The 22,105-nt window shown below is 41.0% G+C and overlaps 2 protein-coding genes across 5 annotated transcripts; both read right to left on the reverse strand.

Moving 5' to 3' along the window:
• Positions 1-1,178: 1,178 nt before the first annotated feature.
• eif5b (eukaryotic translation initiation factor 5B) lies at positions 1,179-16,887 on the reverse strand. Of its 3 annotated transcripts, none has more exons than XM_023964380.1 (27): positions 16,776-16,887; positions 14,793-14,909; positions 14,656-14,713; positions 14,419-14,565; positions 12,940-13,438; positions 12,719-12,852; positions 12,569-12,646; positions 12,330-12,480; positions 12,163-12,255; positions 11,996-12,085; positions 11,861-11,920; positions 10,479-10,508; positions 8,996-9,267; positions 8,809-8,916; positions 6,043-6,153; positions 5,893-5,960; positions 5,676-5,817; positions 5,467-5,598; positions 5,200-5,382; positions 4,968-5,129; positions 4,521-4,652; positions 4,320-4,451; positions 4,167-4,243; positions 3,907-4,071; positions 3,019-3,157; positions 2,713-2,874; positions 1,179-1,833 (listed from the first exon to the last, which is right to left on the reverse strand). In XM_023964380.1, the coding sequence occupies exons 1-27, from the start codon at positions 16,808-16,810 to the stop codon at positions 1,726-1,728; spliced, it is 3,585 nt and encodes a 1,194-aa protein (XP_023820148.1). In that variant the 5' UTR covers positions 16,811-16,887; the 3' UTR covers positions 1,179-1,725. The 3 variants fall into 3 exon arrangements, with proteins under 3 accessions (XP_023820148.1, XP_023820144.1, XP_023820151.1); XM_023964376.1 differs by having other exon boundaries at positions 12,719-12,855; XM_023964383.1 differs by lacking the exon at positions 10,479-10,508 and having other exon boundaries at positions 12,719-12,855.
• Positions 16,888-18,609: 1,722 nt separating this feature from the next.
• Positions 18,610-22,020, reverse strand: lipt1 (lipoyltransferase 1). Of its 2 annotated transcripts, none has more exons than XM_004066458.4 (4): positions 21,935-22,020; positions 20,348-20,912; positions 19,264-19,485; positions 18,610-19,184 (listed from the first exon to the last, which is right to left on the reverse strand). In XM_004066458.4, exons 2-4 carry the CDS (start codon positions 20,853-20,855, stop codon positions 18,772-18,774), a joined length of 1,143 nt encoding a protein of 380 aa, XP_004066506.1. In that variant the 5' UTR covers positions 20,856-20,912; positions 21,935-22,020; the 3' UTR covers positions 18,610-18,771. The 2 variants fall into 2 exon arrangements, with proteins under 2 accessions (XP_004066506.1, XP_020563662.1); XM_020708003.1 differs by having other exon boundaries at positions 21,731-21,948.
• Between the last annotated feature and the right edge of the window lie 85 nt (positions 22,021-22,105).

Consider the following 22,105-nt stretch of genomic DNA (forward strand, 5'->3'; position numbering starts at 1 on the left):
AAATATTTTTACATTAAAAATACTTTCAATTAAAGGAATATTCTTATATTTAGCTCATGTTTTCACACCACAATGGCTACATTTATACAGCTGCCATTGTTTTTAGATCATGCAGCTTCTTCTTTTTCTGCCAATTAACTAATTAGAAATAGAATAATATTTAGGCTCAAGGATGTAAATCTTAACCTTTTTGATGGCAAATACAGTGGGGCAAAAAATTGTTTAGTCAGCCACCAATCGTGCAAGTTGTCCCACTGTAACCCTTGTGCTATCCTGGGCACTTTTTTCCTTTTCTCTTTTTTTCTTCAATGATTTGTGATCTTCACTGGTGTCCATGGATTACATGAAATCCTCTCCACCTTTATCCACCTTTGTCATGGTAGGAATAACACATCAATAGTCATCTTGACCCCACAGGATAGCACAAGGGTTAAAAGATGAGAATGTCCTGTAATTTACTTTAGACGAGCCTGCACTGTACTGGCTTTAGCAGGGGGGACATGTCTGATTTAATTCCCTGGCGTCGTAGTGTGTTAGTGATTTGGTCCCAGCTCTCTGCAGGTCATTCACTGCATTCCCCCGTGTGGTTCTGGGATTTTTTGCTCACCTTTATTGTGATCATTTTGAACACAGGGTGAGATCTTACAGGAGTCCCAGATGGAGGGAGAGTCTTCCCAGCCTGGTGTAGGTCAACAATTTGGTTTTTGGTGTCCTTAGACAGATCTTTGGTTTTGGCCATAGTGGAGTTTGGAATGTGACTGTTTGAGGATGTGGACAGGTGACTTTTTTTATAAATAACTTCAAACAGAAGCCATTAATACAGGTAATGCGTGGAGGACAGAGGATCCTCTTAAAGACAAAGTTACAGTTCTGTGAGAGCCAGAAATCTTGCTTGTTTGTAGATGACTAAATATTTATTTTCAACCATAATTTACAATTTTTTTTAAATTCAGACAATAGGATTTTCTCATCTTTTTAAGTGGGATAAGTTGCACAATTGGCGTCCGACTAAATACTTTTCTTGCCACGCTGTACGTTTTTCATTAGTTTACTGTTGTAAATAGTCTACAAGATTTGTCTAAAAAAAAGTTCTAGAACCCAAAATTTGAATTTTTAAATGCACTCCTCTAACATTTCCATTATTAAATGCATGTTAGGTCAAAAAAGACTCAAGTGCATGTTTTCTTAGAATCATGAGACTTTATTACATCAGCAGTTGCAGCAAAAAACGGTTTAAAATCTCCTCTGTCATTCGTCCCCCAGCTGTCCAACTGGACGCCCAGCAGCAGAGCCAGGTCAGCTGTAGAGTGACTCGGGTCAACACCGTTGAGAGTCCAAACTGAACAACTCAGTTCCTCCTTTTGTGTCCGACGCCGTTCACCGTGTTTGCCCACATCGACATAGTCTGGGGAGGAAAGGGGCGGAGCCTAAAAGCAGCATCCACGAATCACAACAGGAACCAAGAAGAAGAAAATAAAATAAACCACGTTGATGCTGAAGAACAGGCACGTTGGAATACTGAGTGTGTGGGTGTGAGAGAGAGAGAAATGTGTCTAAACTACCACTGTTTACAACAGTGGGAAAAACGCTTCGTTTCTCACAGGAAAACACTTTCTCTTCTTTTGTTTTTGTTTTGATTTTTTTTTTGTGTCCCTCTGTTGCTGCCTCACGGTCTGAGGGAGGACGACTGCGTCTGTCTCTGTTGTTCTTTGAAGAAGGGATCCTTCAGATGATTTCAAAGGTCTTCTTCAGCTCCATTATGAGCTGCCAGTCCGACTTCTGCATTTCGTCTCTGAACCAGTTCTTAAGGGCGTCGATGGACGCCCGAGTGATCTGAAACAAAAACACATCGTTGTCTTTATTGTTTACCACCAGTAAAGATTAAATCCATTCCTTCATTTATGCGGGAACTGTCTTAAAACCAAAACAACAAAACCATTTATTTTTCTGTCCCACAGCGAGGACCAGATTTGTTTTCGTAATTCTTCTTTCCGTCTGCGTCTTTGAGCAAAAATGTTGCCCTCGCCGTACATGCAAAAACTCGTCACAATTTGCACGCATCTAGTGGAATCTGGTGGAAATGAATTCTGGGCGTGGCCAGGCAGCATGGGGCATACTGGAGCGGCCCACCTACACATTTATAATTCCTCCCAGGGATTTCCTTTTACCGCCTCCTTACTTGTCGAGCATCAATGGGAAGCTGCCTGGGAAAAACTGTTGGGTTTAGGAGTAGATGAGTTGTAGATTTCGAAGAGCGTTAGTGTGAAAAGCTCACAAAAGTGGCGTTCCCCTGCTGCTCTCACGTTTTGTTAGAATATTGTGAATATTTAATACGTGAATTCTTGATTCAAGCTAAACAAAACCAGAGGACATATGATATAAAAATATTAGGAATGTAAGTTTGGTTAACAACAACAACCTCCATTGTAAAGGAAATCCAAAAGTTTACTTTTGCCAATATGTTTGTCACCCCCAGGGGACCAAAAAATAGAATGGTTGCTATGGAGATAAAACCTAAAGAAAAACTGCCATTTTGGTTTTTTCTTGTTTATTACCTAAAAATGTTAGAAAACCAGTCAAAGACTGCAAAAAGAGCAAATTTTTATTCTTTCACTTGTTCTTCTATTTTATGCACATTAAAAATGAATTTATTGCTTGTTGGGAATAAAATTCAGTTAAAGCCCCGCCTCTTTTCAGCGGGCGTGTCCTCACCTTGCTGACAATGATGTCTGTGGCCTCAAAGTGGCGTCCGTACATCTTGGGCGACTCTCCGGGTATGGGCTCGATCTTGATGCAGATCTCCTGGCCTTTCTTGGCCGAGTCCACGGATTTGTGGTTCACCTCGATGCTGGTGACGATGCCGATATCCACAAACTGAAGCGGACACACACACACACACACACACACACACACACACACACACACACCCACACACACACACACACACACGGTTTAGAATGAGGGGGGCATAGTCAGGGTTTACAACCTGAAACAAACCTCAGCCTGTCAGCTTCTTACCCCTTTGCTGGGAACGCAGAGAGGCGTCCCCTGCTTCAGGACGCCAGCCTCCACAGACACGCCCATCACGATGGGATCTCTGGAGTTGAAGATGAACTGAGGAAGAACCCGCAGCTTTGCTGGAAACACAGCTATGTTCCTGAAAGACACACACAGTTAACTTTAAAGCAAACTTCTGTCAATGTAAGAACTCCAAAGAGTGAACGGTCAAAGTTCATCGTTTCCTTTTAGCCCAGAAAGTTTAGAGGACGTGACTCAGAATAAAAAAGACTTTTGTACTCAAGAGAACCTTAATGGCTTTAATTCTTCTCGAAACTATTCATTTGGAAAAACTGAAACTAAAATAAACTTTTAGACTAATTTAAGAAAAAAAAGCCTAGCTGCTTATTTTTTCACAACAAATGTTTTATGGTTATTTAACAAGAATACTTCTAAACACAAAGATGATGCAACTTTTAAGAGATGGAACACTTAAAAACACCTAAAAAACAATAAACTAACTGTTTATTGTTCAAAATCAATATTAGGGCTAAAGCATTTTCTGATTTTTTGGGGCATTTTTTTCATAAAATCTCATGAATCTTTCTGCTTTTGTTTTGGATTCTCTTAATTTTTAGAGCTTTTTTTTTCGTATTTTCTAAAAAAAAAACATTTTTTCCATTTTTGCAATTTTTTGCATTTTCTTAATTTTTCTGCATTTTTATTTTTTCCTGAATTTGTATGAATTCTTCAGCATTTTGAATTTTCTTTTTAATCTTATATTTTTTTCGGTTTACTGGATTTTCTCTTAACTTCTTCTGATATTTGCTGAATTTTTTTGAATGTTTCTGCAGATTTTCTTCTGAATTTTTGACCAAAACCCTAAACCATGAAACCAGCTTCTCTTACTTGAACTCGTCCTGCTTGGCTTTCTTGTACTCTTCTCTGTATTTAGTGAACGCGTCGAACAGGTGGTAGATGATTTCGGCTGCGAAGATGCGCACTCCCAGGCTGTCGGCCATCTCCTGGCTCTCCCTTTCCACCTTCACGTCAAACGCCAGAATCACGGCGTACCTACAGCATCAGGTGAGACAGCGTCACTTCCGCAGCTTCTGGAAAATCCACTTCGATTACCCAAAGACTGTGCTGTGAAGCTGAGGGTGACGTACTGCGGGTCGTGCTCCAACATGGTCGACGCCTTCATTACATCCTTCTTATGGACAGGACCGATGTTAATACCAGCGTACTGCAGGAACATACCAGTGACGGAACAGTCAGAGAGACAGGCGCAGACGGGCGTAGGCAGACAGACGGGCACTCACAGGAACTTTGGATGTCCGTAGGAATTCCAGCAGAGCCTCCAGTGAACCCAGCGTGGACGCCTGGACGTAAACTCCTTTCTCCTCCAGTTTGATTGAGCTCAATGTCTGTTTGAGCTCCCGCACAAGTTCGTCCTGCAAACCAGGAAAGGTCAGTCATCTCTGACCTCACAGAGGCTGCTGCTGACCCAAACGATGACTCACTCGGAGGACCGGGATTTCGTCTTCTTTGTGCGCCACCAGCAGGGGGAGCCCCGCCAGCGTCTTCTCCAGGTCTTTACCCAGAATCTTCACTCCCTGAGACGTCGACACCTCCTTGTGTTTCTCATACTGACTCTGTAGAGAACAAACACACAAAAACCAGTTGCAGGCTCATCCACAGATCAGGATGCAGGATGTCACCATCTCTACATTTCAGAATTAATATTTGATTTCAAATATGAACAAAACAAAGATTTTAAAAGAAATTTGTCCGAAACCCATTTGGGAAAGTCCCGCATTAACCCTTACATTACTTACAGGAAACCTGTTTTTCTGACTCCACATTGTAGCAAAGCTGTAAAATTAGATGCTTCAAATCATAACAACCAAAGAGCTGCTTTTATTTTGAAAAAAAAAAACCCAACAACAATAGATTTTTGGCATTTGTACCTTCACTCTGAGCTCCTTCAGTGGAGGAGGGAGCAGCAAGCCTCGGATCTGTGTGACGATTGGTCCGTCCACCCCTGGAACGATAATGGTCTCTCCCTCCCGCAGACAGCCGTTAATCAGGATGACGTCTATGGTGGTTCCCATGCCGGGCAGAGCTTTCACCTGAGCCCACAGACGCCATCAGTAGAGGGTGACAGAGCCCCAGTGGGGGCAGACAGACACTGGCGCTCACCTCCATGACTTGGGCGCGCAGCTCATCGCAGTGTGCTAGCCGGCGTGCCAGCATGGTCTGCGTGAGGTCGACCAGCAGCGCGATGAGGTTTCCCATCCCGTCGCCGCTGTGGGCCGAAGTGGGGACCAGCGACACGAACGTCCGCGGGTCCTTGTTCTCGTAAAACAAGGCGGCGTTGAGACCCTGAGGAACGGCAACAAGAGAGGCTCAAACTTCTGAGGAGGAAGGACTCAACAGGACGTGGCGTGGCTAGACGATGAAGGACACCTGCTGAGCAAACTCCACTATGATGGCCTTGGTTCTCTCATCAAACTCATCCTTGGTGTTCTTCTTCTGCTTCTTCAGCGTGGTCACCACGTCTGTTTCCGGACTCTTCTTCCAGTCGTACAATCGGTCAATCTGAGTGCAGAACAACAGAAATGTCAAACAACAAAGCGGAGAGGAGGAAGCTGCGGGTGCTGAGCAGCTGGGATCACCTTGTTAAGGGCGACGATAAAGGGACACTTCTTCTCCTTCAACAGGTTGATGGATTCCAGGGTCTGAGGCTCCAGACCATGCATGATGTCCACCACCAGGATGGCGATGTCACACAGGGAGCTTCCTCTGTTCCTCAGGTTACTGCAGAAAAAGACAGATAATTAGACGTGTCAACAAGAGCAGACAGACGGGTCAAAGAGGAGAGGCGGATGTTACCTGAAGGATTCGTGTCCCGGTGTGTCTATGATTAGCATACCGGGAATCCTGATGCTTTCTCGGAGAAACTGAACAAAAAAAGTTCAGGTAAAAAAAACATTAACACACATAACAAATTATAAAAAAAAAGAGATAAAAGAGGTGTCGCACATTTTTAACCATCTTGGTTTGCTCTTCTATTGTTTCCTTTGGGACGTTTGTGGCTCCGATCTGCTGGGTGATTCCTCCAGCTTCACCATCCTGAACGTGGGTGTGCCGCAGCTGCACACAAACAAACAAGTCAGTAAGATACAGTGAAGATATATGTAAAGACAGTATCACTCAAGTAAAAAGAAAAACGATCTGCTAATCTTTGCCAGCAGTGTGTCAAGGTCTTGTGCAGAAAAATTGTTTTCTACATTCACATTGAACGCGATTCGCCCTGTGAATTTGTGTCCATTGAGGAAAAAAAAAAAGACCAAATCTGAGTTTCTGGTTGGCTGACACAATGCAAATCTGAAGTTTGGAAACATTAAGCTCCAGTTCAAATGGAATGCTATGAATGTGGCAGGGGGGACCAGTTTAAATGAGGAAACCCTCACGTCCTACATGAGGCCTTCACCAGCAGGAGTACATCCACTCAGCAATAGACTGCTGTCACAGCGCGACTCCACAGACAGACTGAAGAAATCTTTTGTCCCTCGGGCCATCAGTAACTACGTAAATGTTATTTCTTTAGCACCTTTCACAGACAGAAGTCACAAGGCGCTTCACAGGTTAAAACATAATTATCTGTATCAGGCAATACAACTCTCCAGCGAAGTATCTAAGAAGAAATGTCTTTTAATTCATTTAACCCACTGATTTTTTTCTATTGATTTTTTTAAAATCTTTTGATGTTTAAACCGTTGACCTTTTTTTTGTTTTTAATGTGTGTCTTTTATGATTGTCAGCAGATGGCCATTTTAACATTTCCTCAGGAGTTATTAAAGACCCTATCTTTCTATATTATCTATATCTCTATCTAAACGTGTCGAGCGTGGCGGTCTAGCAGCAGTGTGTTTCGGACAGTGCGGCATGTGACAAATTCTGACGCGCTGGGAATATCTTACCACGCAAAGTTTCCAGAGTTCAACTATCCAAACTTTAGCATAGAATTCACATCGCGCTAACCGATCAGGAACTCAGCTTTGAGTGGCAAATTCCCCACAAATCACAAACAGAGGACTTACAGCGAAAATCTGTAATAGCGCCAAGTGCTCAAAACGCTGTCGGACCCCTGACCGTGTCTGTACATTAAGATAGAAAGTGGACGGCACTGCTACACAGCTATCAGTCATTAAACCACAGCACAGAGACTGCCTTGCTGAGAGTGATGAATGACCTTTTAATGGCTGCAGACTCAGGAAAAATATTGATTTTAGTTCTTTTAGATCTCAGTGCAGCATTTGATACAGTTGACCACTCCATTGTATTACGCCTAAAATCTTGGGTTGGTTTTTCTGGCACAGTTTTTAACTGGTTTTATTCTTATTTATCGGACATGTTTTTGTAATGTTTTCCTCACCAATTCCTTGCTCATCTAAGGTGAAAATGACATGTGGCGTTCCCCAGGGATCGGTGCTGGGACCTCTGTTATTTTCAATTTACATGTTACCACTGGGGGAGATAATACGCCGACATAACCTTAATTTATATTTTTATGCCGATGATACTCAACTTTACTTATCCTTTAAACCTGGTGACCATGGTCTTTTAAAGAATCTCAATAGCTGCATTGCTGATATTAAAACCTGGATGGCCCAAAATTTTCTGCAGTTGAATATGGACAAAACGGATGTAATTATTTTTGGTTCAGTTGAGGCCCGAAATGGTGTGGCTCACAAATTGGAGTCTCTGTCTAAAAATGTTTCTTCAAGCTGCAGAAATCTGGGGGTGATATTTGTACCCATTTGAATTTGGAGACGCATGTTAAATCAGTTGTCAAATCTTGTTTCTTGCAACTACATAGGTTATACAGGATAAGCCCTCTCATATCAAAAAAATGTCTTGAGATGGTGATTCACGCTTTTATTTTTTTCCCGTTTGGACTATTGTAATGCACTCTACACATGCCTTTCACAGCAGAGTGTGTATCAACTCCAGTTAGTCCAAAATGCTTCCGCCAGACTCATAACCAGAACCAAAAGGAGAGACCACATCACTCCAGTTTTAGCGTCTTTGCACTGGCTCCCAGTCTGTTTTAGAATAGATTTTAAGATATTAATGATTGCTTTTAAAGCACTCTGTGGGCTGGCCCCTAAATATATAGCCGATCTCCTCATTCCTTACGTACCTGGTCGCAATCTTAGATCTTCGGCAAAAAGCCTTTTAACAATCCCACAATCTAGATTGAAGACCAGGGGTGACAGGGCCTTTGCTGTAAGAGCCCCAACACTCTGGAACAGTCTCCCTGAAGAGATCAGGCTCGCTGAGTCCCTACCAGTATTTAAATCTCTTTTAAAAACCTACCTCTATAGGCATGCTTTTAATGATTTTACTGGTTCTTAAATTTAAACATTTGGTTTTATTGATTTCATTGATTTATCGATTTTATTGATTCTAACCACTATCACTTTTATTTCTCCATACTGGAAACTGTTTTTAATACTGATTTTGTCTTAAATCACTTGTAAAGCACTTTGTAAGCTGGATTTCGAAAAGTGCTATATAAATAAAGTTTATTATTATTATTATAAATAGTCAGAAATACCAAGAACCCTGTTACTGAAAGTCACTTTTCTCTGCCGATTCAGCATAATTTGCTAAACGGTTCAAGAGTTACGGTTTGTCAAAGAGATTAAGTGTCGCTGGCAACATCTCTGGTGTCAAAGGGCTAAATGTAAATGTCACATGGCAGAAATAGCAAAAACAACAACTTGAACTGTTATAACCCACCTTGTCAAGAATTTTGGTCTTCCCCGTGTCCACGTGTCCGAGCACGCACACCACCGGCGCTCTCAGACGCTCCGTGTCGGTGTTCTTCAAGTTCTCGGCTCTACGTTTCTACAAGCAAACATCTGATAGTTTAGAAAGCAGGGAGAAGATGAGCTCTTCCTCATCCTCCTCAATTTCTGCGCCTCACCTCAATCCTCCTTTTGGCTCGGTCATAGAGCCGCTCCTCCTTCGTCCTCCCGTCGTCGTCCTCGCTCTCGCTGCTCTCGTCCTCGCTCACCACTTTTTTCTTGCTCTGAATCGCTGGCGGCGCCTCTTTCTCCGCATCCACGTCGTCTTCACTTTCGTCCTCGTCGTTGTCCTCTTCCTCCTCCTCTTCGTCCTCCTCGTCCTCCTCACTGGCTGGAGGCTGAGGCGGTCCAGTCGTCTCCTCCTTGACCTCAATGTGGACCTTCTTTAAATCTAACGAAAGATGACGGCACATTTATGGCCTGATGTTGCTCAGCCCACGTCAACGTCACTTTCTTTTTCCAAACATCTCAAACTCTAAATGTTTTTAAAAGGTTTCATGATTGAAAGTCTTTTAAAGTCGAATTTTGTTCGTTTCTGTATCACGTTAACACAGTGTTTGAAAACTCATTTTTCTGCTCTGGCTTTTAATCCAACATTAGACTATTGTTATTTTACTGTTTTTAACTCCCTATATTTAATGTTTAAATGTGTTTTAGTGTCTTCTTTTATTTCTCGTGTTCAGCACTTTGAGTCAACTGCTGTTGTTTGAAAGTGCCATATAAATAAAGTTGAGTGTGTTCAGCATCAACATCAAAGGTTTGTTAAAGGCCACACACATCAGTAGCTTCGCGTTTCAAAATCTCACTTCATTAGTTTATTAACAGTGGATTATTAGGAAAAATCAGGACTTGAAACTGGGGCAGTAGCGTAAAATGTGTCATGATGCATAAAAAAACTTGCAACATGCAAAAAAAAAACTTTAGTCGCCACAAAGTTGTTAGTTTGACCTCCTTAAAAAAAACAATTAAAATAAAACAGAAATCTGGTTAAAAATCAAAGTTGTGTTTTACTTCAACACTTGCTGAAGACCTAACAAGTCAAGTACATCCAGAAATATGTCTACTGTGCTTGAGTAGGACTCGTTTGTTTATGGAATTGTCAAAAATGTCTACCACTGAGGGAAATTATGTCTATGAAGACTCTCATTCATCCAGATTGCTAGATTTAGCTTAACTAAGTTAAGTCCAGATGACAGCCCCTACACCTACTACTATGAAAAAAATTCAAAAAAATGATATTTTAAAAAATTGTATTGCTACCAGTAAAATAAACATAAAATGTAACAGCACATCTGACTACAATCTAATTATTACTATAATAAACAATAATAAGAAAGGAAGCAGCTCTTAAACTGACAAATGGTTTCGGTAAATATTCCTAAAATGGGGAGGGATCAACTACTAAAAGGCATTTAAAAGCTACTAATAAGAAATAACTCATAGTAAAAAAAAAAAAATTCCCCTAAACTACAAAATAAAAAATGAATAATGCAGTGAAAAACAAACAATCACAGCAGTTACTGCCTATGCCCAGAGTCAGTACTACATCGCGCAAACTTTCACAATAAAAGCACAAACAGAGCCCGAAAAGGGAGTCTGTACCTGCTTCCTGTCTGCTCCTTCTGTTCTTCACTGTTTGTTTGTAAACAAAAGTAAACATATTATATCACTGCAACAGATGCTCACTGTCTGCTATGTCACTGTTGTTGGATTTGCTTCTTTTTGATGGGGTAGGATAACTACTAAAATGAAAGATATGCTCATTGACAAAATAGTGCACAAATTAGTACTTTAGGTGGAATTCTGCAAAAAATTAAATAAAATGATTACAACTTTTAGTTTCAAGTTTAACATCTCTGTTGTGAATACGATTTGTCTTGGTTTGGAATAAGAACTTTCCTGTTACATTACTGTTACATAGATAGAGTCACAAAACAGATTCAACAAAGCGCAGATGCGTACGGAGTCTCATTTATTTAACTAAAATAAAACTGAACTTTATTGATCCCGCAATGGGGAAATTACCTTGTTGACATAATTCTGGCGAAAAACATATAACAAATAATAATGACTGCAAGCTACAATGGCTCTGTTTGAATTCCCACCCTAACCCCTAACTACTAAAAAAAACTATTTAGTGCGGCCCTATGTATTGCCCTGGATTTTAAAAGCAATTCGGACACCATGCTCACCATTTATTTATCTATTCAAAACAGCAGATATGACATCATCGATTTCACAAAGTGAAATTCTAATTGATATGAGCATTCTGTGACGATTATTTACAGTATGAGTCCACTGTCTTCTGCAGATCAAAGGTTGACGGTTTATTTAAACAAAAAAAACATTTTTTGGGGGCAAAAATGGTTCTAATGCAATGCATTGTGGTCCATATTCGCCAATCTAGTGAGCATGGATGGACACTGGTTTTTCGTAGAGACTTCTGGAAAATTTCCAGGTCACTCAATTTTGGAATTGTACACTATAAAATGGTGAAGGCACTATGTAGTGCACCTTATAGTGAGTAGGGAAGGAATTCGGACACAACCAATGTTTCATGATCGGACACGGCTAATATTCACATAAAAAAGCAGAGTATGCAACTATATTTATTAGGTATAAAAAAAGTCAATGTCTGTCAAAAAAAAGGTGGATAATAAGAGGATAATGAAACAGAAACAGATAAGCAAACTCTGAGCTTCAGTAACTGGTAGCCTACTGTAGTGCTACATGCACACTTGTTGAATCAATGTTTTGTGACCCCGTGACAGATTTTTGACAGTAATCTAACAGAAAAATGTTGGATTCAAAACAAAGAAAAGTTCAAAACAGACACGCCAAATATTGTATAAATATTCTTTTCCAGAGTGTGCAAAACTTTGTCTATGAGCATCCGTTTCATTTTGACAGTAATCTTACCTCATGCTTTTTATTTCAAAGAAGTCGTGAAATCACAACAGAGTTCAATTTCCGTGGCTTTGTACCTTTTTCCTCGTCGCTGGCGAATTTCTCCCAGTTGTCTACGACAGCTTCGGGCTTCACCTCTGCAGAAACGGGACACTTTTTCAATGCTGACCTGTTGCTCTTTGCTCTTCCTCCTGCCCACAGTGAACCCTCACCTGGCTGTGGAGCTGGCACCGTCTCAGCCTCTGTTTCCATGGCGATGGGTTCTGGAGTCTCTGATGTTGGTGATGTTACAGTGGATGTTTCTGAGAAATAAAGAAATTTTAGACATGAGTGGCTTTTATTGTTTTAGCTCCCGGAGCTGCAGAAAGGGGAGTTCCACCTTCAGGAGTATGGGTGTTGGGCTTCTTCCTCCTCTTGTCTCCGTAAACAGGTTTCTTCTTTGGCACTGTGTCTTTGGATGGCACTTCAACACCTGCACCCACAAACCAGAGACCTTCACACCAAGAAGTCTGTGACAGGAAACGGCATAATGCCACCTCCACACACCCTGAGCCTGCAGCATGGACAGCATGGCCTCAGCACGGAGCTTAGCTTCTTTCTGGGCCTTGGTCAGCAGCTTCCCCTCCTTCTTTAGCCGCTCTTTCCTTTCCTTCTCCTTCTGCTTCTTCTTCTCTTTTCTCTCCTGCTCCAGGCGCTCCTACAAAAGCAAACGTCAACTCAGCAACATGGTTTGAAAAAAAAAAAAAAAGGCAGAGCATGAAGGAGGAGGTTCCTTGGTGTCTTACCTGTTCCTGCCGTTGCTTCTCCAGCTCCTCCAGCCTCTTCTGCCGCTCCTCTTCCTCTCTTTTCAGTCGCTCCTCCTCCTAAAAAAACATGTCAACAAAGCAGTTTTTCGGGGTAATCCGGCAGATCCCCTTCATTTTTAGAAAGCTCACCTCCTTCATCTTAGCCAGAGTCTCCTGCATGGCTTTCACTGTGGCCTTGCTGGGCCCCTTCTTTTTCTTCTCCTCCTCCTTTTCTCCCTTCTTTTTCTTCTTGTCCTTCTTTTTCTTTTCTCCCTCGCCCTCATCTGCTTGAAGACGGTAAGAAAACAGTTAAACTTATCCAAACTGGCGTCTTTAAGGAAAGATGTAAAGGTGATCTGATGATGTCACACCCTCTGCTGCTGGCTCCACCCCCTCCACCTCCTCTGGCACAGCTTCAGATGTGGCCTGAGGAGGCGTGGCCTCCACAGCCTTCGTCTCTGGCTCCTTTTTAGCCTCCACGTTGCCCTCTTTCTCTTTCTGCTTCTTCAGCTTCATCCTCTCTTCTTCCTTCTTTTTCTTTTCCCTCTCTTTCTTCTCCGCCTTCTTCTGGGCCGCCGTCTTCATTTTGAAACCCCCCGCCTCCTCGTCCTGCTCCTCCTCGTCCTCGCTCTCAGCCTTCGCTGCCTTCCCTTTGTTCTTCTTCTTCTTGTCCATTTTGAAGGCGAACTCCTCATCTTCTTCAGAGTCGTCTTCCTTCTGAGCTCCTTTCTTGACGTCTTTGTCCTCGGCGGGGTCTTCTTCCTCAGACACTGAGGCTTTTTTGCCTCCTTTCTTTCCTCCTTTCGTCTTGAGGCGAGAGCGGGAGCTGCTGTCATCGTCAGAGTCATCTGGGAGAGCGGCAGGAGGTGCCTGAAGGAGTGGAGAGGAGATCCTTAAAAACCCATTTAGCTAACAAAAAGATCTTTTTCGCCGGCGTAACCCTTTAATTATACTGGACCGTTATTCTACATTCACACAGAACCTGATTTGCGTGGAAAATTCTCATCGTACGCCGTGCGGAGAATTTTCCTTCACCAACAGCGTTTTGATGCACGTCAACTTGTCTGCTTAATACTAATCCAAAAGTGTTCATAGAGCTTCTGTCAAATGTTAGACGGGCTGCCGTCGGCTGTTGTGTACATTTCACACAGCGTTGGAATGTTTCGCCACGCTGCTTTGCTGCAGGGCGTGCTTGCTGCTAGAAAAATCGCACGTGCTCGGTGCTTAAAACGCACCGCAGGACCTTCAGTCCCATTGGTAGGTTGACGTAACGTTGAAACCTAACACCTCCGCGGCGCAAATCGTGTTCAGCGTGAACGCAGCTTAACATTGAACTTTGATCGGAGAGGCCACCTCTACCCTGTAGAAAACAACACAATCTTTGCAGAAAATCATGTTTCTGACTCTTTTACATCAACTGCTTCATGTTGTAACGATGTTCTATATAAATTAATAGAATTGCGTTTCAAATTTAAAGTATTTTTAAGGTCAATTTTATTTTATTTCCATTTTAACCACATTATAGCTTAAAACTGGTTTAACATATCTCTGATTGGTTAACCATTATTGTAAAAACAGAGAAATATGAATATCTGCATCATTAAACCATAAGATCTTAAATGATGAAGCAATTGCACATTTGCATAGAGCAAAGGTTATTTTCATGTTTATGCACAAGAAATTTAGTCTGGGAAAAATAAAAGCTGATTATTTGATTACAACATAAGTGATGTGTATAGGTTTATTTTTTATTAATTTGTAAACAAAACCAAAAAAAGAGAGAAATTATTTACATCTAAATAAAATACTTTGAGCAAACATCAAATAATGAGATGAATTGATCTGCTGACCTTTTTGTCTTCTTCGTTCTTATCCTCGTTTGCGTCTTCAGCCTTCTCATCCTCAGGGCTGCCTCCACCCTTCTTGCCCTTCCTGGTTTTCTTCTTCTCTGGTCTGGGAGGCTCGAGAGCCTCTACATCTTCTGTGGTGTCTGTTTTCTACACACAAAACACCAAGAAGAAGTTTAGAGCTAGGGGGAGCAGGCCAACAATAAAACAAACAGGTCTTCTAGAAGGGCTCCTCCTGACCTTTCCTCCTTGTGTTTCCAAGGAGAGCTCCTCCAGCTCCTTCAGGATCTCATCCTCGCTGCAGGAGGAGCACAGACACAGTCACACAAAACCCACAGCAGTCCGAAAAACAATCTGGAGAAGGCTCGGTGTCGTACTCAAACTCCTCCTTCTTGGCTCCTTTCTTCTTCTTCTTCCCTTTCTGCTCCTTTGCAGCTCCGGCTCCTTCAATTTCTGCCGCCAAAGCGTCGATGTCCACGCCGTCATCTTTGGCACTAAATCACCCCGAATGACACAGGTTACATGATCACAAGCCAGCCAGTCAAGTGGCTGAGGTGTTTCTTTGTGTCAGAGCAACAAGGCTCTGCTGACTCTCCACTTTCTTTTGTTTGGCAGATGGCATCAGACTCACATCACACACACACACAACTCTCTAAACCAAATGCTTTAACAGGTTTTTGTCACATTACAGACATAAATCTGATGCTGAGGATTGTGTTAGAAAGGAGAGAATATATTTCCACTTTCTTCTGCTCTGCAGAGCAAAAAGGGAACCAACCGTTGTCTGATTTATCGGAACACAACTGTCTGCAGAACAATCTATACATCCAATAAACACACACATAACTGGATTATCAAAGAAAATCATAAGTGACCTATACACAAGAAGATACAAACAGATTTTAAAATGACAGACAGTAACATTGAATTATTATTATTTTTTTTTAGAGAAACCAGGGCTGATGAGCATCAGCTGTTATTACAGGAAGAAAGCCAAGCAAGCTTTTTTCCCCTTTCAAATTAAAAGTCAGCTTTAGATTTTAAATGCTGGACCAAAACCACAATAGCAACATTCTAAAAATCTGAAAAGCCCAAATAAAAAACAAAACGTTGTGCAACGCCGAGACTTTTTATCTCTGTAATTTATGGAAAGCAGTGGCCATGTTGCATCAAATCAAAATGCTACCTTTCTTATAAGTCTCTTTACTTTCTATATCGCTAGGGTGACAAATCGGTTGTCCTTTTATGGGATCCATGAGGTTCTATTATATTCTTTTCAACAGTTGTTTTGAGCAAAATAAAAACAAACTAAGTAAAAATAAACTCTAAAATGAAAAGGTGCATCTGAAATGTTTCAAATTGTATATAATGTCCAACACAATCAACCAAAGTTAGGTTGTTGTTTTTTTGTTCTTTTTACTAGGATAAAGTTTTTTGTAGAATAAATCTACAGGAGGAAAAATGCCAACTGGAAGTTATTTATACATTTTTTGTCACTCCATGAATACATTAAAATCATTAAGAAAATCCCTTTTAAAAATGTCCACCAACTTGTAAATCCCATTTCTTTGCAAATAAACACAATCAACTGGGTAAAAAAAAGAGAATTTTGTTTAAATAGCAATGTAGAAAAATAAAAACTTGAAATAGCATCTAAAGTGTACTCAAAATCATAACTTTTGCACACTAAACAGAAGGTAAATGTTGATTACTTTGCTGTCATCAGCTGCTCAGGTGAGTCCGGCCTGATATGAGGGATCCGGCAGGTGAGCAGTGACATCATCCCACCGTGATGGGTCAAAAACCAATGAGGCATTTCTAGCTAACAGATGGTTTCGCATATGTCTGTTTTAGCATCGTTTAAGTAACAAACTATCAGCAAAAAAATTATCAAATAATATTAAAAGCTTTTCTTTTTTTACTCTGTCAGGGAAAATTTTGTTTGATTCTTTTAGGACTTGTACAAAGCAGTGATGTAAAAGCCGGCTCTGAGAGGACGAATGTGGCTAACTTTGCCGCTGCTATGTTTTTATTTTGGCAAATATAACACCTATGAGACCAAACGTGTCAGTGGGAACACAGCGCGGACTTAACGTTAACTCGGCTGAGCCAACGGAAGGCCCCATAGTGGTTGGATAACCCAACTTAAGCCGTTTGGCTTCTCTTAAAGCATCACCTGTGCTCACACCTCACAAGTGCGACTCGTGGTTAGCATCTGCTAACTCAGGCGGTTGCTAAGCTAACAGCACAGGCTACAAAAAACGGGACTGTTCCGGCCGTATGGACGCTTTACAGAAACTCTCTTAGGTCCGCATCAACGTGAACACCTGTTCTTTAGGGGCTGGCTGTGGTTTCGTTACCTGTCTTCTCCGGCTTTCTTCTGTTTCTTTCCCATCGTGCCACCTCGGCTCTATTGGAACTTCGCTCAGTGCTGGCAAACGACGGTTCACGTCTGACAAAGATCGTTTATTAACAGTGTTTAGTAGAGATGCACTCCTCTGTTGAACAAAATAGGATTTTTTTGTGAAATGGATGAATTGAAAGATGCATTTCATATAAATTATGAGATAAATAAATTGTATTACACATGATTCAAATTAACAAAATATTGTCAAAAATTGTATTTAAAGAAAAAGTAGAATGAGACAAAAAAGAGGTCAAAGTGATACATCTTCTACCTCTCTTACTCTTCGTGCGCATGGTCCTTGTTGGAAGTTTGCGCTTGCGCACAATTTTAGTTATTTTATTAACCTTAATTCAAGCAGAAGCAGCTTATTTAGGTTAAATTCGTAATAAGTTTTAATCTAAATGTCATGGTCTTGAGGCAGCAGCAGATTGAAATTAAGAAATATATAAAAAATGAAAACCTTAAATGAAGCCCATTAAATTCTGTAAAACCAAGGATGCAAGCATTAAAAAAAACTTTACAGCCACACACCTCTTCCTCTAAGGCTTTCAAAAAAATAATTAAACACCTTCAGTAAACCAGTGAATTCTGATTAAACTTTGATCGCAGCTCAATCTATTTTTTAACCCAATTCCCTGGAAAAACTAACTATCATCAGGTTCTGCAATCTGAGAGTAGGATCTAGTTTTTTAGTTAATTACATTCAGTAAGATTTGAATTACTAACACACGTTATCAATGATCAAATGGTGTTTATAATAATAACAGAACACTGATGTTATTTCTTTTGAGGTTAAAGAAATTAAGAAATAACTTTGAGAAGTAAAAAGAAAAAGGGCTTTCTTCAGACAAATAAAGACCACTGAAAATCAGAAAAATCAAAAGAATTTAAAGCTATTTTGGTGAAAATATTCAGGTAAAAAACGAAATTCTCAGAGTTAAGTGACAGCTTAACAAACAAAAACTATTGAAAGATTAAAAGATCAGGACCCCCTACAGTAAAGCTAGTATGTATTAATTTAAAATGTGGATTAAATATTTGTGTATTGAACCCCCTTAAAAGGAGCAAATCTTGCTGCTTACTTGCTAAGAATTTAGTTTAAATAAATATTATGGGTATAACAATTCATTGATTTATTTTTCTTTGATCCAGATTAATCTGTCTGAAGCAAGTTGCGATTCAAATCGATCTTTACCATTCTAAAATTTTTTCAAAATGAAATTAATCAATTTTATCAATCATGGAAAAGACCATTTAAAATTAAGGCATGGCAGGTTATTATTATTGTTTTTGTTACTATAATGTAAAAACGAGCAGACAACACACATGTGATGACAACAAAATAATCAAGCCAACCTTTTCATTCCAATGTGTAGAAACACTTTAAATTCAGTGTGATAGAATGTTCTAAAAATTTTCCTTTTGGGTTTTATTGATGTGGAAAAACACAGTGGGCTAAACTTTATTAAACTAAAATGTGAATGGATGTGACATTCAGTCTTGTTTACTCATTTAATTTACATTTGATTATCTTGTAAAACTTCACCTGCTCTGTTCAGGTATTAATCTCTGAGTCCCACTGGTTGAGGTTTTGCCCAAAGATGTCCTGGATCGATTTTATGTCAGTGAATCGGATCGTTCAGAATGAACCAATATTGACTATGAATCGTATTAAAAATCGCAAATTATGATATGAATCAAATTACTGTTAAAAGGATTTATTACTCCCTTTTAAATATGTTTATATTTTGAATTATTCTAAACCTATTTTAGAAAAAAAACATGAGTTCAGAACACAAAATTATTTATTTCACAGTGACTGACAGAAAGCAGATCCAACAGTCTGCATTTACAATTGTTGGCCTCTCTCCATCTCAATGTTACAGGAACAAATAATCTACATCTGCTGGTGGGGTTGCAGTTCCTGCAGCTGCCTGTAGTGGGTGCTCTCAGCCCATCATAGCCAGCACAGCCTCACAAAGGTTGTTCAGTCTGCTGTGAAACTGCCCTTTCTCAGCCCGCAGCATGGCGGTGACAGCGGCGGCCGCTCTGTGCGGACAGAACCTCTCCCCGACCAGTACGTCGCTCAGCTGCCTGCTGAGCCAAAGAGGAAGCCAGCCCGCAGGGACGTCCAACCTGCAGCTTTCTACCTGTCCGCCCTTCACCTCCATCTGCAGCTGAGCGGAGCAGCGAGCCGGCAGATGCTCGTCCCTCAGCTCCAGCAGAGTTTCGACTCTAAATTTAGGCGTCCTGCCAAACGTCCAGTCCCAGCTTCGCAGCTCTGTTGATATGTTGCCCACGCCGGGAAACACACACTCACTGGATGGGTCGACAAGAGTGAACACCGAGCTGAGGCCAAACTCTGACAGCCAGAAGAAGAAAAAATGGAGACCAAATGAAACCGTGAGCACATAACAAAAACCATATTCTTATAGTAGCACCTGTGTTATACTGCTGCACTAGTGCTTCCAGAAGCTCCTCCCAAGCCAGAGAAGGTGCGTGGTCTATCAGGTTGGCAACGGGTGACGGGACGCTTGGTGTGGCGTTACTTAGGATGCCGGGACATGAAGGGCGGAGCACCGTGGAGAGAGCAGAACGATCAGCAGAGTGGAGGAGGGTGCAATGGTGGTAGGATGACTTTCTACTGAGTCTGGATGCAGTACCTGTGCACAGCAACAATTGGTGAAATGTAAAAGATTGTGGCCAAACTTCTAAAAACCTCACATGACCATCATTAGTGATATATAACAATCCTGATGCAGATTACCAGAATATTGAACCCAACACCAGTGTTGACGTTCTTTCAATTATCGTAACTCTTCAACCGCTTGCGCAGATAACGTAAATGGGGCTGAGAAAAGCCGCTTTGCGCATATATGCACCGCTTTATAGTAGTGAAGTGATCTAAGTAAACTAGTTGTGACACATAAGTGATCACAGCTAGTTACGATTGTTCGAAGGGCGTCCTAGTTTGCTGTTGTAACTCTTTGACTGTTTACGTTAATTGCATAAACGATGCTTTACTTTAGCAAAGTCGGAATCTGTCGGAATTACGTTGATTGCATAAACGATTGAAGAGTTACAACAGTTTAAAACCGTGTGTTATTTTACTGTTGTAACTATTTGATCGTTTACGTAGTCAATGTAAACCAGCTGATTGACAGAAAGAAAAGTGTTTTTGCATTGACACTTTCCAAAAGTGATGTTTGCGTCAGAGTCTGTTGGAATTATGTTAATTGCGTAAACGGTTGAAGAGTTATGATAGTTCATAGAGCGTGTGTTGTTTTACTGTCGTAACTCTATCATAACCAACGTAAACCAGCAGATTCTGGTGTGGGAAGAGACACAATTGCACCTATGCTTCATAGTAGTAAACTGTTGCGTCAGAATCTGTTGGAAATACGTCAACTGCATTAACAGTCAGAGTTACGATACTTCCAAGAATTTGTAATCTGTTGTCTGCGATGTTAAACTCTTATGTAATTGACTACTGAACGCATTTTGTATTAAAAAATATATATTTACCAGATATCTTGTAGTGTCCGTTTAATAAAATATCAAATCTGTCCGTGGCGCGGACGTCTAGGTTTGGCCGCAGCCGTCTCAAAGCTTCGGTCACCACCTTCAGGTTCCTCTTCCGGTCGTATGCCTTCTTGGAAGCAAAGAAAGTCAGGTTGAGGTTCCCGTGGTCGTGGAAGACCGTTCCACCTCCACTTCGCCTGCGGGCCAAAGCGATTCCCATTTTCCTCATTGCCGGGAGGTTGCACTCGCTCCACGGGTTCTGGTGGCGTCCAATGACCACAGCAGGCTGGTTCCTCCACAGTAACAGGATGCCACGCTGCTGCAGGTCCACATGGGCATCGATCCAGTCCTCCAGAGCTAGGTTCTGGTACACATCAGTGGACTGAGACTGCAGGACTAGTCCAGAACTGTTGTTGGCTGAATCCAGAAAGGGGAGGCTGGATCCGGTTCGAGCTAGCTGGTTTCCAGTTTCACCTTTTAGAAGAGCTAATGTCCTTCTGAGTTGCAACATAATTGCGTCTCCTATTTAGTGATGTTTCTTCATCTCAACTGCATGATAGAAATTTCACTGCAAGTTCAAATACAAAAAAAAAAACATTAGCTAGAATGAGAGCAGGTAAGAAGCACTGAATTCTGAGGAGATCTAACAATAGAGAACGTCTGTTTTCAAAGGTTTTTGAAAAATAACTTTAGACTTTTAAATATAGGACATTAGGGTTTATCAGTTAAAACAAATATGACATGCAATGTATACTACACTGAACTCAAAGTAGGGAGAGGTAGATCTGTAGAGATTAACAAGGCAGAATAAAGAAGAAGGGAGGCATGAAGATTTATAAAAACTACAGAGGAATAAAGCTGATAAAGTTATGGGAATGAGTCGTAGAAGTTAGATTGAAGTCAGACGTGAACAATTTTGAGCATCAGTACGATTTCATCCCAAGGAAGAGAACCAGAGATCATCCGCTTTGCATTAAGAATGATGGAACTTCATAGTGTCTTTGTAGATCTAGAAAAAAGTTCAGACACGCTGAGAGGAGTGACAGAGACAATGATGGAGCAATCAGGAAAGAGGTCTAGACTAGAGGACAAGCAAAGAGGAGGCTCATGAAGATAGCCAGGGATGATATAACAGGGTGTGATGGGTATTCAAATGATAGGGGTGGGGTGAAATGGTTTGCTGTTGCAACCTTCAAAAAATAACAGATGCAAGAAAGGGATGAAAAGTCTACACATTTGACAGCAGCTATTTAAAATGTGCAGAAAGTGAGATGTTCTCAGTAATGTGTTTGAGTGAAATGGCAATAACTTAAAAATTAAATAGAGTGGAAACAACTATTGAATACATTCAAAAAGAATGATATAATTAGCAAAGGAAGCTTTTACTTTTTCTAGGGAGACGACGCAAAAACGTAAGGTGTGACGACATTAACCCTTCCCCACAGGAAAGTGACGAACAGAAGGCAGCAAGCACTAGCGTAGTTTCCCTGTATGCTGTCGCCGTAAAACCGGAAATCATAACACACGGATTATTTCCTCTATAAGCACGCGGTCACTAGCATTTCAAACGCTCTATGTGGAGGTGCTGACCTGCACAACAAAAGCTGGAGGGTGAATGTTTCCGACCGTCTTAGCTTCCATATTCGAGACACACGCGTAGTAGTTCCGGCCCGTACCTTTCAGAATAAAAGCAAATTTTGACATTACAGTGAACTTTCTGCCATTGGTGTTATAGCGAATGAAGCATATAATTACCCAAGA

Source organism: Oryzias latipes, chromosome 2 (genome assembly GCF_002234675.1).
Source record: "Oryzias latipes chromosome 2, ASM223467v1".
NCBI lineage: Eukaryota > Metazoa > Chordata > Actinopteri > Beloniformes > Adrianichthyidae > Oryzias > Oryzias latipes.